Raw genomic sequence first — 12,452 nt, 5'->3', positions numbered from 1 at the left:
TCCAGTATGTTGATGTGGAGTGGCCTCTCCTCTGGGAGCCAAAGGCCTCTTGCGCAAAGATCTCCAGTGTGCGCTCCCCACCCCTCCAGGGAGGCATCCGTCATCACCGTCACCTGGTGTACTGGGTTCTGAAAGTCTGTGCCCGCCGCGAGATACGCGCGGGTGCCCCACCACCGAATTGCTTGGCGGAAACCCTTGTCGAGTGAGATCTTGTCCTCGAAACTGCCCGCCGGTTGTATCCATCGGGCGTCGAGGAACTCCTGTAGAGGACGCATCCGAAACCTACACAGGCGCACCAGATAGATGCACGAGGGCATCATCCCGAGAAGGGACTTGAATGCCCACACCCTAGCCACGTCCGTGGCCAGCAGACGCTGCACCTTGCCCAGGATGGCCTTCGTCCTTTCCTCCGACGGCGAGGCCAGTCGTGCTACTGTATCGAGCTTGACTCCCAGAAACAGTGCCACCTGCGACGGAACCAGGTGGGATTTGGGGAAGTTGATGGAGAATCCCCGGTCCGTGAGCAGCTGGACGGTCTTCGCTGTGTGTTCGACGGCGAGTTCCCTTGTTCGTGCTCGGATGAGCCAATCGTCCGGGTAGGGGTAGACGTGGATCCCCTGCAGGCGCAGCCACGCTGCCACTGGAGCTAGGCACTTGGTGAATACCCTGGGCGCCGACTTCAATCCGAATGGGAGGGCCTTGAACTGGTAGTGCCGCCCTTGGACTACGAACCTGAGAAACATTTGGTGTCCTTTTAGGGTGGGGATGTGAAAGTACGCATCCTTCAAATCCAACGACGATAGGAAGTCGCCTTCCTCCAGCTGGCCCAGCACGTGCTGGAGGGTGACCATCCAGAACTTCTGTGCCTTGATGTATTTGTTTAGCCTACACAAGTCCAGGATGGGACACCATCCTCCTGTCTTCTTCCTGATGAGGAAGTATCTTGAGTATACTCCGGAGCCCGGAGCCTCTTTGGGACGAGCTCGATGGCTCCCTTCATGAGCATCGCCCTTACCTCCAACAGCAGTTGAGGGACGTGATTTTCCTTCCTGGCCACGGGAGGAATGTGGGGGCACTTCTTTAGAAATTCCAGAGTGTGCCCATGGGCCAGGGTATCCAGCACCCAACGGTCGGTGGAGATGGACTCCCACACGCCGACGAACTTCGTCAGCCGGCCTCCCATTGTGGTGGTTCGGTTGGGGCCTGACGGTATGTCGGGGAGCCGCCGCAGAATCCTTTGGAGGCACCTTGCTTGCCTCTGGAGTTCCGAAAGGGCGGCTGTCGTTGCTGCCGAAATCCCAAGGCCCGAGCCGTCTCCGTGTAGGCCTTGATGGCCTGAAGGGACCCATCCACTGTCTTCCCAAACAGATTGTTCCCGTCGAAGGGCATGTCCAAAACCCCCGCCGTCGAAGGCAAACGCCGTTGCCCAACTGGCAGAAACCGGTGTTGGCAATGTCTGTGAGCACTGTAATAGCATGGTCCGACGCCACCTCACCCTCCTGTAGGATCGCCAGGGCCTCTGCCCTCTTGTCGTCTGGGAGGAAGTCCAACAGGGGGGCGATCTTGTACCACAACTCCCTATCGTAGCGGGCCACAATCGCTAGGGCGTTGGCCGCCTTAATCGTCGTCGCCACAGACGAGATGACTCGTCGTCCCATGGCATTTCGTTTTTTTCCCTCGCCGTCCGGCAGGAAAGTTGAAGTTGAAGCCGATGCCCCCCCCGCTTTCTTCTTGGCCGCTGCCAAGACGACCAAATCTGGGGTCGGTTGTGCTCTAAGGTACAAAGGGGTGCCGTCGGGGACCCGCTACTTCTCGTACCGGTCCCTCTTGGCAGGCGTCGTGGACGGGTTCTTCAGGAGAGCAAGTCCCTCGTCCAAGATATCATCCAGCAACGGCACCGCGAGGACCGTCTTCCTCTTGGCCTCACGCCGTTGGTAGAGGAAGCCTTCCTTCTTCTTTTCTTCGGGGCAGAGGTGGAAAAGCTCGGACGGCCTGGCAATCATGGCGTGGAAGGAGCCAATTTCATCCGGCGGGGATGCCCAAGGAACCACCGTCGTCATCCGTCCCCGTCGTGGCCTTATCTGTTCCTGTGTCATCCCTCGGGACCGGGAAAGGTGACAAAGGCTGAGAGGGCCGTGAGGGCTGAAAGGGCTGGGCTGGATGAATCCTCCTCCTCTTGTTTGGAGGGCTTCTTGACGGACCCGGTTCAGTTGGGTCGTCTGTCGGGGGTAGGGGCAATCTTGTCCTTATCTCCGTGCATAAGGCTTGGATTGCCGTCAAAAAGGCCGCCGAGTTGTTCTGTGGCTCGGGCTGCGACGGTTGCTCCTCCTCCACGGGCACCTCGTCATCGCCACCCTCGCTCTCGTCGTCCCCCTCGTCAGGATCCCTCCCGTGGGACTGGGCCTCTTCCAAATTCTTGTCGAGTCGCTCTTCGACTTCAACCATCTCCTCCTTGGAGGCTGTGTCCGTGTCCGTAACGGCCACCGCCCCCCCTCTTTTTCCACCTTGGTCTTCATGGGGGTCTTCTCGATGGGCTTAAAAGAGGATTCCCTCCGTGGAGGCAGGGAAACTCTGGGTCCCGAAGTCGCCTCCACTGGGCTAGCCTCCACAGGCTTTGCCAGGGCTGCCACGACTCCCTCAGTAGAGGCCTTGGCCGGGTGAGTCAAGGCCTTCACCACCTTGGGCGCGCTTGAGGCCTTCACCTTAGGGGGAGGGTCACTGCCTCGCTCCCCTTTGGCCGGTTCCTTCAAGATCGACCGGGGCCTCTCCAGAAGCTTAGCCGGGTTCTCGAATTTTCTCTTCCCCGAGCCAGAGCCTTGGCTCGTGGTTGATGGCGTCGGTGAAGGTGCGCCCTGCCGAGGAGCCTGACCGTTCGGTGCTTCCGGTGCCCGCGGACTCACGGTGCTTTGCCTTCTGTTGGGCCCCAGTCGCCGGGGCGCCCTCACAGGACTTAGAAGACCACTCAGACTTCTTCTTCTCACCTGCTGGGCTCTTGCCTTTCAGCCAGTTGGTGAGACAGGTCCGACGATCCCTCATAGTCCGATCCGACATGTTCATGCAAAACGCACAGTCCTTCTCCACGTGCGTTTTGTCTTCATGAAGACAGTAGAGGCACCTCAAGTGCTCGTCCTCCTTGAACACATTCTGTAATCAGCATCCAGGACAGTTCCTAAACAGCTTGGATCCGGGTGTCGAGCTTCCTTTCTCCTGGGCCATGTCCGTGGGGTAGGCCTCAGAAACTTCTGGAATTCTCCAAGAAGCGTAACTCGATGAAAACTTCACCCTGGAGGGGCGTAGAAAAAAATTCCAAAATGGGTCCCTGTTGATCGGAAGTAGAAACGGTGAAGCTTGAGGCTCGATTGACCGAAAAAATTAGATAAATCTCTTCAAAAAATACAAAACGCAGTAAAAGCTCGAGAGCTGTAGCACGAGGACTCCCAACACTTGAACGTGCGGAAAAAACCTGAGGATGGCTGCCAGGGGCGGGTTTGGGGAGAGGGCAGTCATTGGCTGGGGGCAGTATGACCCAGAGATCAGTGATTGGTTACTACTAAGAAAGACAGATCAGAAACGTAACTGATACTGATTTTTTCTTTACCGAGGATTCCCAGGCTGACGACAGGGAATATTCATGAGCATGTGAATCCATGCCAGACCCCATGCTGGAGAACTCTTATAACCACCTTTCCTTCCTTTTTTTTACCATTGTGAAGTGCCATTTTGCTCGGTTTTCACCTAGGTATTGCTTATACCTAAGTACTGCCTTGCCTAACTTGTTCACAATCCATTTAGGAAGTGTTGCTGGTGTGTTTAGGAGTCTAACCCTGTATAACGTGACCTTTCCCTACCTCTGAAGAAATTGTTAGAGTGCCATTTCTGCTTGGTCTTACACTGTGCCGTTTTTCTCAGTTTTCACTATTGCAAAAACGTGTCTACAATTTAAATAGGGAGTTGTGTATACTTTTCTTGACTGTTTTAACTTGCTTTTATGATAGTGATGTGTGTGCTGATTTAAGAGTGTGTAAAATAAATATATATTCTTTTTGATACAAAGCTTTGGTCAGTGTTTCCCTGTTCCATCGTATTGTAGTCCTATTGTGTAAACCCTGAATACTGTTCATCTCCCTCTTGAGATAAGTCTGACTGCTCAGCCACAGCTACCAACTAAATCTGTGTGGTACAGACTGATACCAAAGGGGATTTATTGCTCTCACCTGTAGTCATAATCTTCTGTAGTGCTCCCTAAGGGAACTGCAAAGGATTCTGCCTAACAGTCATTGCATGATGGGACTCCCAGGGAGATGTAAACTAATGTTTTTTTCAGAAAAGAAGATGAAGCTTGGTGCAACGGTGACATTTTAAGCATACCTGTTCACATCTTTAGACTCTGTGCGGGGTACAGATATGCTTTCAAGTTGTGTTTTTTTTAATCCTTCATTTTAATGTGTTTTTAGGGTAACATGGGTAATGTTTCAAACTTACTGGGTTCTGTTTTTGGGCTAGCTTTTTTTAACATATGTTCACTTTTTCATGAAAAGCGTGTGGATCTTTCAGCTGAAAGAATTGTGAATCCGTTTCAATGTGTGCCATGATTTGCAGATGCAGGGTTCTTTAGAGAACTTGGCCATTCCAGCCCTGCATTCCATAAATGCGCTTGCTTCATCCAGCAAGTTCAAGGTGAAAAATCGATTAAAAAAATTAATTCTATAGAAAAAACATTTTCCGTTTGGGTTTTTCGTTGCTCAATCATCCTACTACCGCCATCTGATGAAGAAGTCTCTGGGACTTGGGAAGCTAATGCAACTACCATCTCGGCATAGTATGTTCACTTAGTCCATTTAGGTGATAACTTGGATTGTGTGTGATACAAAATTTAGAAAGAAAATTCCTCAATTATTTTAAAAAGTTGGATTTGTTTGTAAACACAAGCCTTGTCCATAAACAAGCACAGCATTTTAAAATGTGAACAAGGTGTGTAGAGTTGTTTAGGCGTTTGGTTGATTTTTGAAGCCGCCGAAGATTACAAACAAGTCCAATTTTGAAAAGTTTTAATTAAAATGTAGAAATTGTAATAGTTCAAATATTAAGGATGTTCTTTACATAGGAGTGTCTTTTGTGAACGTTATAACATGGATTCTCTTCCGCAATACAAACCATGCAGGCCCCACCTCACTTTGTGCTACCTGTTGTCAAAACTTCTCATCAAACATTTTGAAAAGTCTTGACTGCCCTCCTCTCCCTGCCACACCCTCTTCTTTCTGCCCCTCCACCTAATGTTACTACCCCCTTCTCCCTGTGAATTGGCACACACTTCCATCCCCTCCTGCTCCCCTGCTGGCCTGTTTGCCCATCAGGTGGTTATAGGGTTTGGACCCCCTCAACAGCTCCCATCTCTCATGCCTCTTCAACCTCTCTTTCAATTGCAGTCTATCTAGTCTGCTTCAAGGTGGCAAATGTCCAACCAATCAAAAAGAAGCACTCGGCTGACCTTGACAATCCTGCTAACGATTGGTCTGTTTCACTTGCCCCCCACTATTTTAAAAATCCCTGAATGCTTCACCTTTAATAGTATCTCCTCCTCCCTGGACTGGAATGACCACCATGACCCTCTCTGCATCTCTAACTTTCTGGCTTCTTCGCTCTACTCCAAACTTTCCTCTTTATTAGGGTATAGACGGCCTATTAACTCTCTGAGACTTCGCTGCATCTCTTGGAAAATGGTCCCTTATGGTTCAAACCACCTCTTTGTCGAGATTCCCCAGGGTTCTGTCCTTGGCCCTTACTAATACCCTTATCTTTCTGGAAGCTTCTGTTACCGCTTCGCGGAGGATATGTGCGTCTTTTTTACGTTCCCTAGATTCCCTCCCGACCTCCCTATCTGCATATCTGCCTGTCTCGCCACTGTTCCCTAATCTCTCCACCCTGCACCTCTTCTCACATCCGCTCCTTTTCCCATAGGGCTCTGCCTCAGTGGAACTCCCTTCCATCCCAAGTGAAAAATGCTACTTCTAGTAAGTCCTTAAAACTGTCACAACAACCTCACCACCTCATTCAAGAAGCATCACCTACCTACTCACATGGTACCCCCACCCTCTTGAACAACCTGAAAATAACCTCCCGGCCATGTCAGTAATGTCTTTTCTGTCCACCAGTCAGCCATTCCTCTTGGACTACTGTCTAATGTCTCTTCTGTCCCTGGATCACTCGTCCACCAGTCAGCCATTCCTCTTGGACTACTGTCTGTAATGTCTCTTCTGTCCCTGGTTCACTCATCCACCAGTCAGCCATTCCTGTTGGAGTACTGTCTGTAATGTCTCTTCTGTCCCTGGTTCACTCATCCACCAGTCATCCATTCCTCTTGCACTACTGTCTATATTGTCTCTTCTGTCCCTGGTTCACTCATCCCCCAGTCAGCCATTCCTCTTGGACTACTGTCTGTATTGTCTCTTCTGTCCCTGGTTCACTCATCCACCAGTCAGCCATTCCTGATGGACTACTGTCTGCATTTTCTCTTCTGTCACTGGTTCACTCATCCACCAGTCAGCCATTCCTCTTGGACTACTGTCTGTATTGTCTCTTCTGTCCCTGGTTCACTCATCCACCAGTCAGCCATTCCTCTTGGACTACTGTCTGTATTGTCTCTTCTGTCCCTGGTTCACTCATCCACCAGTCATCCATTCCTCTTGGACTACTGTCTGTATTGTTTCTTTTGTCCCTGGTTCACTCATCCACCAGTCAGCCATTCCTCTTGGACTACTGTCTGTATTGTCTCTTTTGTCCCTGGTTCACTCATCCACCAGTCAGCCATTCCTCTTGGACTACTGTCTGTATTGTCTCTTTTGTCCCTGGTTCACTCATCCACCAGTCATCCATTCCTCTTGGACTACTGTCTGTATTGTTTCTTTTGTCCCTGGTTCACTCATCCACCAGTCAGCCATTCCTCTTGGACTACTGTCTGTATTGTCTCTTCTGTCCCTGGTTCACTCATCCACCAGTCATCCATTCCTCTTGGACTACTGTCTGTATTGTCTCTTTTGTCCCTGGTTCACTCATCCACCAGTCAGCCATTCCTCTTGGACTACTGTCTGTATTGTCTCTTTTGTCCCTGGTTCACTCATCCACCAGTCATCCATTCCTCTTGGACTACTGTCTGTATTGTTTCTTTTGTCCCTGGTTCACTCATCCACCAGTCAGCCATTCCTCTTGGACTACTGTCTGTATTGTCTCTTTTGTGCCTGGTTCACTCATCCATCAGTCAGCCATTCCTCTTGGACTACTGTCTGTTATGTCTCTTTTGTCTCCGTTTCAATCTTCCAACAGTCAGTCGCCCCTTACAATCCTTCTGATGTGCTGCACCCGACTCAGGATTGCCCCGTTGACTATTCATTGCTTTGTAGGTTTTCTGGGTGAAATAGTACCAAAGCATTTCACATTTTTTTCACAAGGAATCTCACCTTTTTAAATACTTAACTATGAATGTGTTTTAAACCAGCTAACTTACTTGATTGCAGGAACTTTTAAATTGAGTTTTGTAGTTTCTGATTTAAATGTAGGAGTTTTTGAGGCATCACTTATTCTCATCACATATCTGTGTAGCCATGCGGATCAGATAAACTATTCATTGCTGCACCATGTTGCCCTTTTTGTGTACAGTAGGTTGGGCACTGTGCCCCGTCCTTTGAAGTGAGGGGGCGTATAGAGCAAAACTCTGTACAAACCTCTTTCATACAGGTCAACAGCCGGGCAGGAGAGCAGGGATGTGAGAGTTGGGACATCATTTTCCTTGGCAGCCTGAAGCAATGGCAATTCTTTTATCCTGCAGGAAAGAAACAGAGCTGTCAAACATTCAGTGAGCATGGAAGTCAACATTCATTGGCTGCTCAAACACAAGGTACCAGGTCCTGTGTGTGGCAATGCTGAGCTCTGCACTCAAAACCTAGTGTAAAATATGTGAGATCTTTGGCCTGAGAAGGATCACGTGGCCATGTCACCAGGGACACCGCATGCCCATCCTGCGATTTGCTTCTACTTCAGCTTTATTTACTTTAGTCAATTTTAGACAATTTCACTGAGACTAAGGGGAGACGAGGAAGCAGTGTAGCTGTGATAGTAATGGGGTGGTAGTAGTGGTAGTGAGGGGTAGTAGTAGAGAGGGCATAGGGGATTAAGGAGTAGTGGTAAGAAATGAGAGGTGATAGTAGAGTAAGCAGAGAAGTAGTAGGAGGAAAGAGGAAGGAAAATAGAACAATGAGTTAATATGAGATAGTGACAGTAGTAAGTGGAGGAACTGAGAAGTGAGAGGAGGGGTACAGCTAAAGGGTGGTGGAAGCTGTTGTTGGGAAGGGGGCAGCCCCGTCTCCCCTCCCTAAGCACTTTAGAGTGAGGTGAGATGCATTTGAAGCACTATGATGGGCCAGAGGAGAAAGGAGGACGGTGAAAGGACCATCTCCCTACATAATGGACCCAACTTCAACATAATCAATCCACACCGTGTAGCGCAGGGCGCGAGCAGTATTGATATTTGGCGTTGATATTAATAATCAAGCACTAGACCCAAATTGCGAGACGAGGGAAATCTCCAGCCATGCCCGGGCTCCCATGAGGACAGCCCACACCCCTAACCACCACAACGCCTATTCATTGTTTTAACAGTGTTGCAAAGATGTGTTTTTTACTCAAGAGGAATATGCCCTACAAGGCAATGATCACAGACCGGCGCCTGGTGTGCCTGTTATCCCACACTGGCCAAAGCATGACCCAGCCCATCCCAAGGGGACTACAAGTTATAGCCCATATAATTGACTAAACCCTAAGATCGATGAATTCCATGGCACCAGGTGCCCTTTGACCACCAACCTCAAAGTAACAAGTCCTGAAATGTTCAAATAGGACGAACAGGTCACATCATTGAGCGACAGTCGTATGATTTGTATTGCGTGGTGCTGGGAGGGATACATTATAGTTCAAAACGAGGATGGAGACCTTGGAGCCGGATGGCGCGGATGGGAGTGAAATGTGTGTGTGAAGGTTAGAGTGCCCCAGAAGCTCCTTTGTGCCTGTCTTAAGGCCTGCAAAGTGCATAGTATAGTGATAAAGTATTATTATGTTAGGAGTGTGTTAATTTGTTCTTTGACCTTCGACGTGAGAAGAGGGTCACCACAGTACCCACGTAATGGAAGAAGGAAGGAATGGGCTGGAACCAATGACCTGGCATCCCTTACGGGGCAGGTGGATCCTGTATAGGTGCACAACAACCAGCCGCACAGGTTTTCACTGTATCTATTGCGTCATCGATAACAATGTCTTCCTTTATAAGATTCGCTCGTACTACTTTTCGGCAGAGCATTCTTGGCAGCGGAGTCCTTTGCTGTTGCTCTCATCTGCATGTGAGATTAAAACTTGTTATCCTTGCAAGATCAACTTGGGCCTTCCTTCCCTACTGGGTTGCATTTCCTCTGGTGTGAGCATTCAGGGGCGTGCCTTCACAGTATAAGAGAAGGACATGTGAGCTTGTGTGTGTGTTTGGCAAATACGTAGTACAGGGTAGAAGGAGGCACCATCCCTAAACTCCCTAAGAACACCAAGCAGGCTCGGCTAGGGAAAGCTAGAAGGCCACTAGGGAGTCAAGTAGCCTTCGTATTAGCAAAAACACCATTAGTACTAGCAAGAAGGTCAGATACATAGTTTCACCTAGAGATAGTAAATAAAATCCCCATCAGGGACTCCAGGGCTTGGAAAGAGGGAAAGGCTGCAGAAGCAGGGAGAGATAGGGACGGCCCTAGTTCTTAAATTTACCCAAGAACACAGTAAGCCCTAAGGACCACTAACAGATAGTCTCCAGCTGTCCTATCTGTAAAGTCGGCATAAAGATCCCTGGAATGTATTCCCATCTCCAAAGTGGTTATTTATGGTGAGCACTCTGTCAAATGTGGTGTCAGAAGTGGGATCGGCCATACCATGATAAAGAGGTCACCCACAGTTGTCGGGAGATGAAAACCAGAGTAGCCAGACTGATCTTTAAACTGCTGACCAAACAGGCATACATACTGATGGGGATGTCTCCTTGGGACATCTCCCATAAATTATGAAGCCCCTACACTTAATGGAGTCTGGGAAAATCCAAGGTGGTTGGGGACAGATACCAAGTTGAATTATCCCAATATTGAGTTGAGTATTTTTGTCCAACATATTAACTCCAAGTGCAACTGCAGTACGAGCTATATTCAAGCTTGACCTAGGAGACTGGAGTGGACCACGAGATGAAGAGCCTTCACCAGGCAAGTAATTCCTAATCTTGTTGATATTCAACATCTTGCATCAGGGGAGCAAAAGGAGTCCCCGCAAATGACAACCATGGACCCAGTCACTACCTGAGGTTAGGTCAACAGGAATGGGGTGAACCAAACCCGTGGGCAGTTGCAAGGGAGACCTACCTCCTGTACTGGCCAACCTACAGGCAAGGGAATGGTAGGGGTAGAATAGAAACTTGTAGCACCCGAACACCAACGCAGGGAGTCAACTACGAGACCAGACCAGAACCGATCTCCAAAAAGAACCAGTGCAAAGAAGCTGAGTTATTGTCGATCAAGGAGGGCTAGAGAAGTCACAAGAGCCTTGGGCCACCTAAGAATGAGTGTCACAACCAGGATGTGACAACCACACTCAGGATGAAATTTTGCTGGCTGAACACTTTTACGGATGAAGAGTGTCCATCCCAAGAAGACAAGAAGATATATCAACTGTGAACCATGTATCTACAACAATGGCCAGTGAATGATGACCTCCAAGGAGCAAATCTTTCTACACAAACTAAGAGGATTCTGGCCCTGCCCTGGGAGAGACCCTGATTCGAGTGACCAGTATAGTGATCCAGTCCAGAAACTCAGGTTATCGAAGGAAAGCAAGAAAATATCTAAAGACGTTTTCTCCAGTCATCAGATGTACGTAAAAATGTACTTCTTGGAAGTGGATTTCCTGGTGCCAGTGTCAGTGACTGGAAGGATGGTTCGTGCCTTGCTAAATTCCGGTAGCAGGTACAACAGCATCACCATGGGAATGTGAGAGCCACCTATGTTTCAGCAAGCATACCTCTTCAGATAGGTGGGATCGGATGGTGAATCCCAATCTCCCTGGAGAGCCAAGAATAGGCTGGAAGTTCACAAAATGTAACTGGTATGTGGACGCTTTATGCCACCGGAAGTCGCAAACGCAAAAACAAACCCAGGACCAGGCCAAGTGAATCTAAAGATCAAATGTTATGGCTGTGGAATGCATGGACATATTTCTTATCATTGCCCAAACAAACGTGTAGCCCAAAAAGTCCAAAAATCTAGAGAACCAAGTAAGCTAGAGGAAAGCCAGGGACAGGCGACCGCACAAGAGAACTGCAAAGCAAGGGTGGAGGTATGTGACACAGCCTGCTTTCAGGCCCTGTCAGGGGAGGGAGGGAGCCCAACCCCCTCCACACCTCCACAGTGCGGTCATGCGGGCAGGACCCCTTCTAGCCACTCCTTACCTTAAGCTCAGGCAGTGGTCCCACCACCATGGAAGACCGCCAGGGTTGCCGGGCCAGAGAATAGACTGTGAGCAGCCATGAAGGCAACAATGCTGGCGCTAGGACAGGCCGCCGGGGGAGAAAGGGTGGCACTGTGGGATGCGGCAAACAGTGGTGGCTTGCGCTTCACTGCAGGATGCATCCAACGCCAGACACCAAAGATACAGCAAACCAATGAAGCGTAATGCAAAAAGCACCACAATGCTGGCGGTGCATCTTGAAATTAAACATGGCTCCAGCAGACAATTTGCAAAATCGCCAAATATCACAGAGGGGCCACTGGACAAGTCAGATTGTGCAGCCAAAATGAAAAGACACAACAAGTATGCATACCCTCCACCCCAATAGAACATAACAGCAGGCAGTGTGATGTGGCTTGGGCACATAACACGCTCATGGCTTCCCTCCTGTCTAAAAAAACACCAATAATATGGCCATGCAAGCTACGTCCGAGGTCCCTGGGAAAGGAATACCTGTATTCCCCCCTGCCCTGCAGCCCATTGCCAGGAACATCAACCAACTACCCAGGAAATGGCAGCATAGTGAAGGATTGCCAATAAACGTCCAGGTACCTGCGCAGTGGACAGCACAGGCCCAAGAACATATCACATTAATCAAAATGACCTTGTCCCAGGGCGAGGGGATGCCCTCAATGGTCCATATATGTGGCTGATTACAAGGATCTCCACGAATGAGTGTAATGAATCCCACAGCGGCCTGCCTCATAGCCATGATTTGCAATCACAATCCCAGTAACTGCCAGTGGGCGGGAGGAGTATGTGGTGGGAATTCTTCTCGCACAAACCAGCATTATTATTATTATTATTATTATTATTATTATTATTATTATATTTATTAAGCATGGACCTAGGTTTGAGAAGCGAAGGAGAGCTTTACC

At 49.2% G+C, this 12,452-nt stretch overlaps 1 protein-coding gene across 2 annotated transcripts in view; it reads right to left on the bottom strand.

The window, feature by feature from the left end:
* LOC138580097 (transient receptor potential cation channel subfamily V member 5-like) overlaps window positions 1-12,452 on the bottom strand; it is a 388,386-nt gene that overhangs the window by 306,938 nt on the left and 68,996 nt on the right. For both annotated transcript variants that reach the window (XM_069650376.1, XM_069650377.1), the window contains exon 2: window positions 7,719-7,816. In XM_069650376.1, coding sequence (XP_069506477.1) covers window positions 7,719-7,816 — 98 coding nt within the window. The remainder of the gene's footprint in view (window positions 1-7,718; window positions 7,817-12,452) is intronic.

This window comes from Ambystoma mexicanum, chromosome 3p, assembly GCF_040938575.1.
Source record: "Ambystoma mexicanum isolate Mex_15411 chromosome 3p, UKY_AmexF1_1, whole genome shotgun sequence".
In the NCBI taxonomy this organism is placed as follows: Eukaryota; Metazoa; Chordata; class Amphibia; order Caudata; family Ambystomatidae; genus Ambystoma; species Ambystoma mexicanum.
This window is presented reverse-complemented; position numbering and strand designations above follow the sequence as displayed.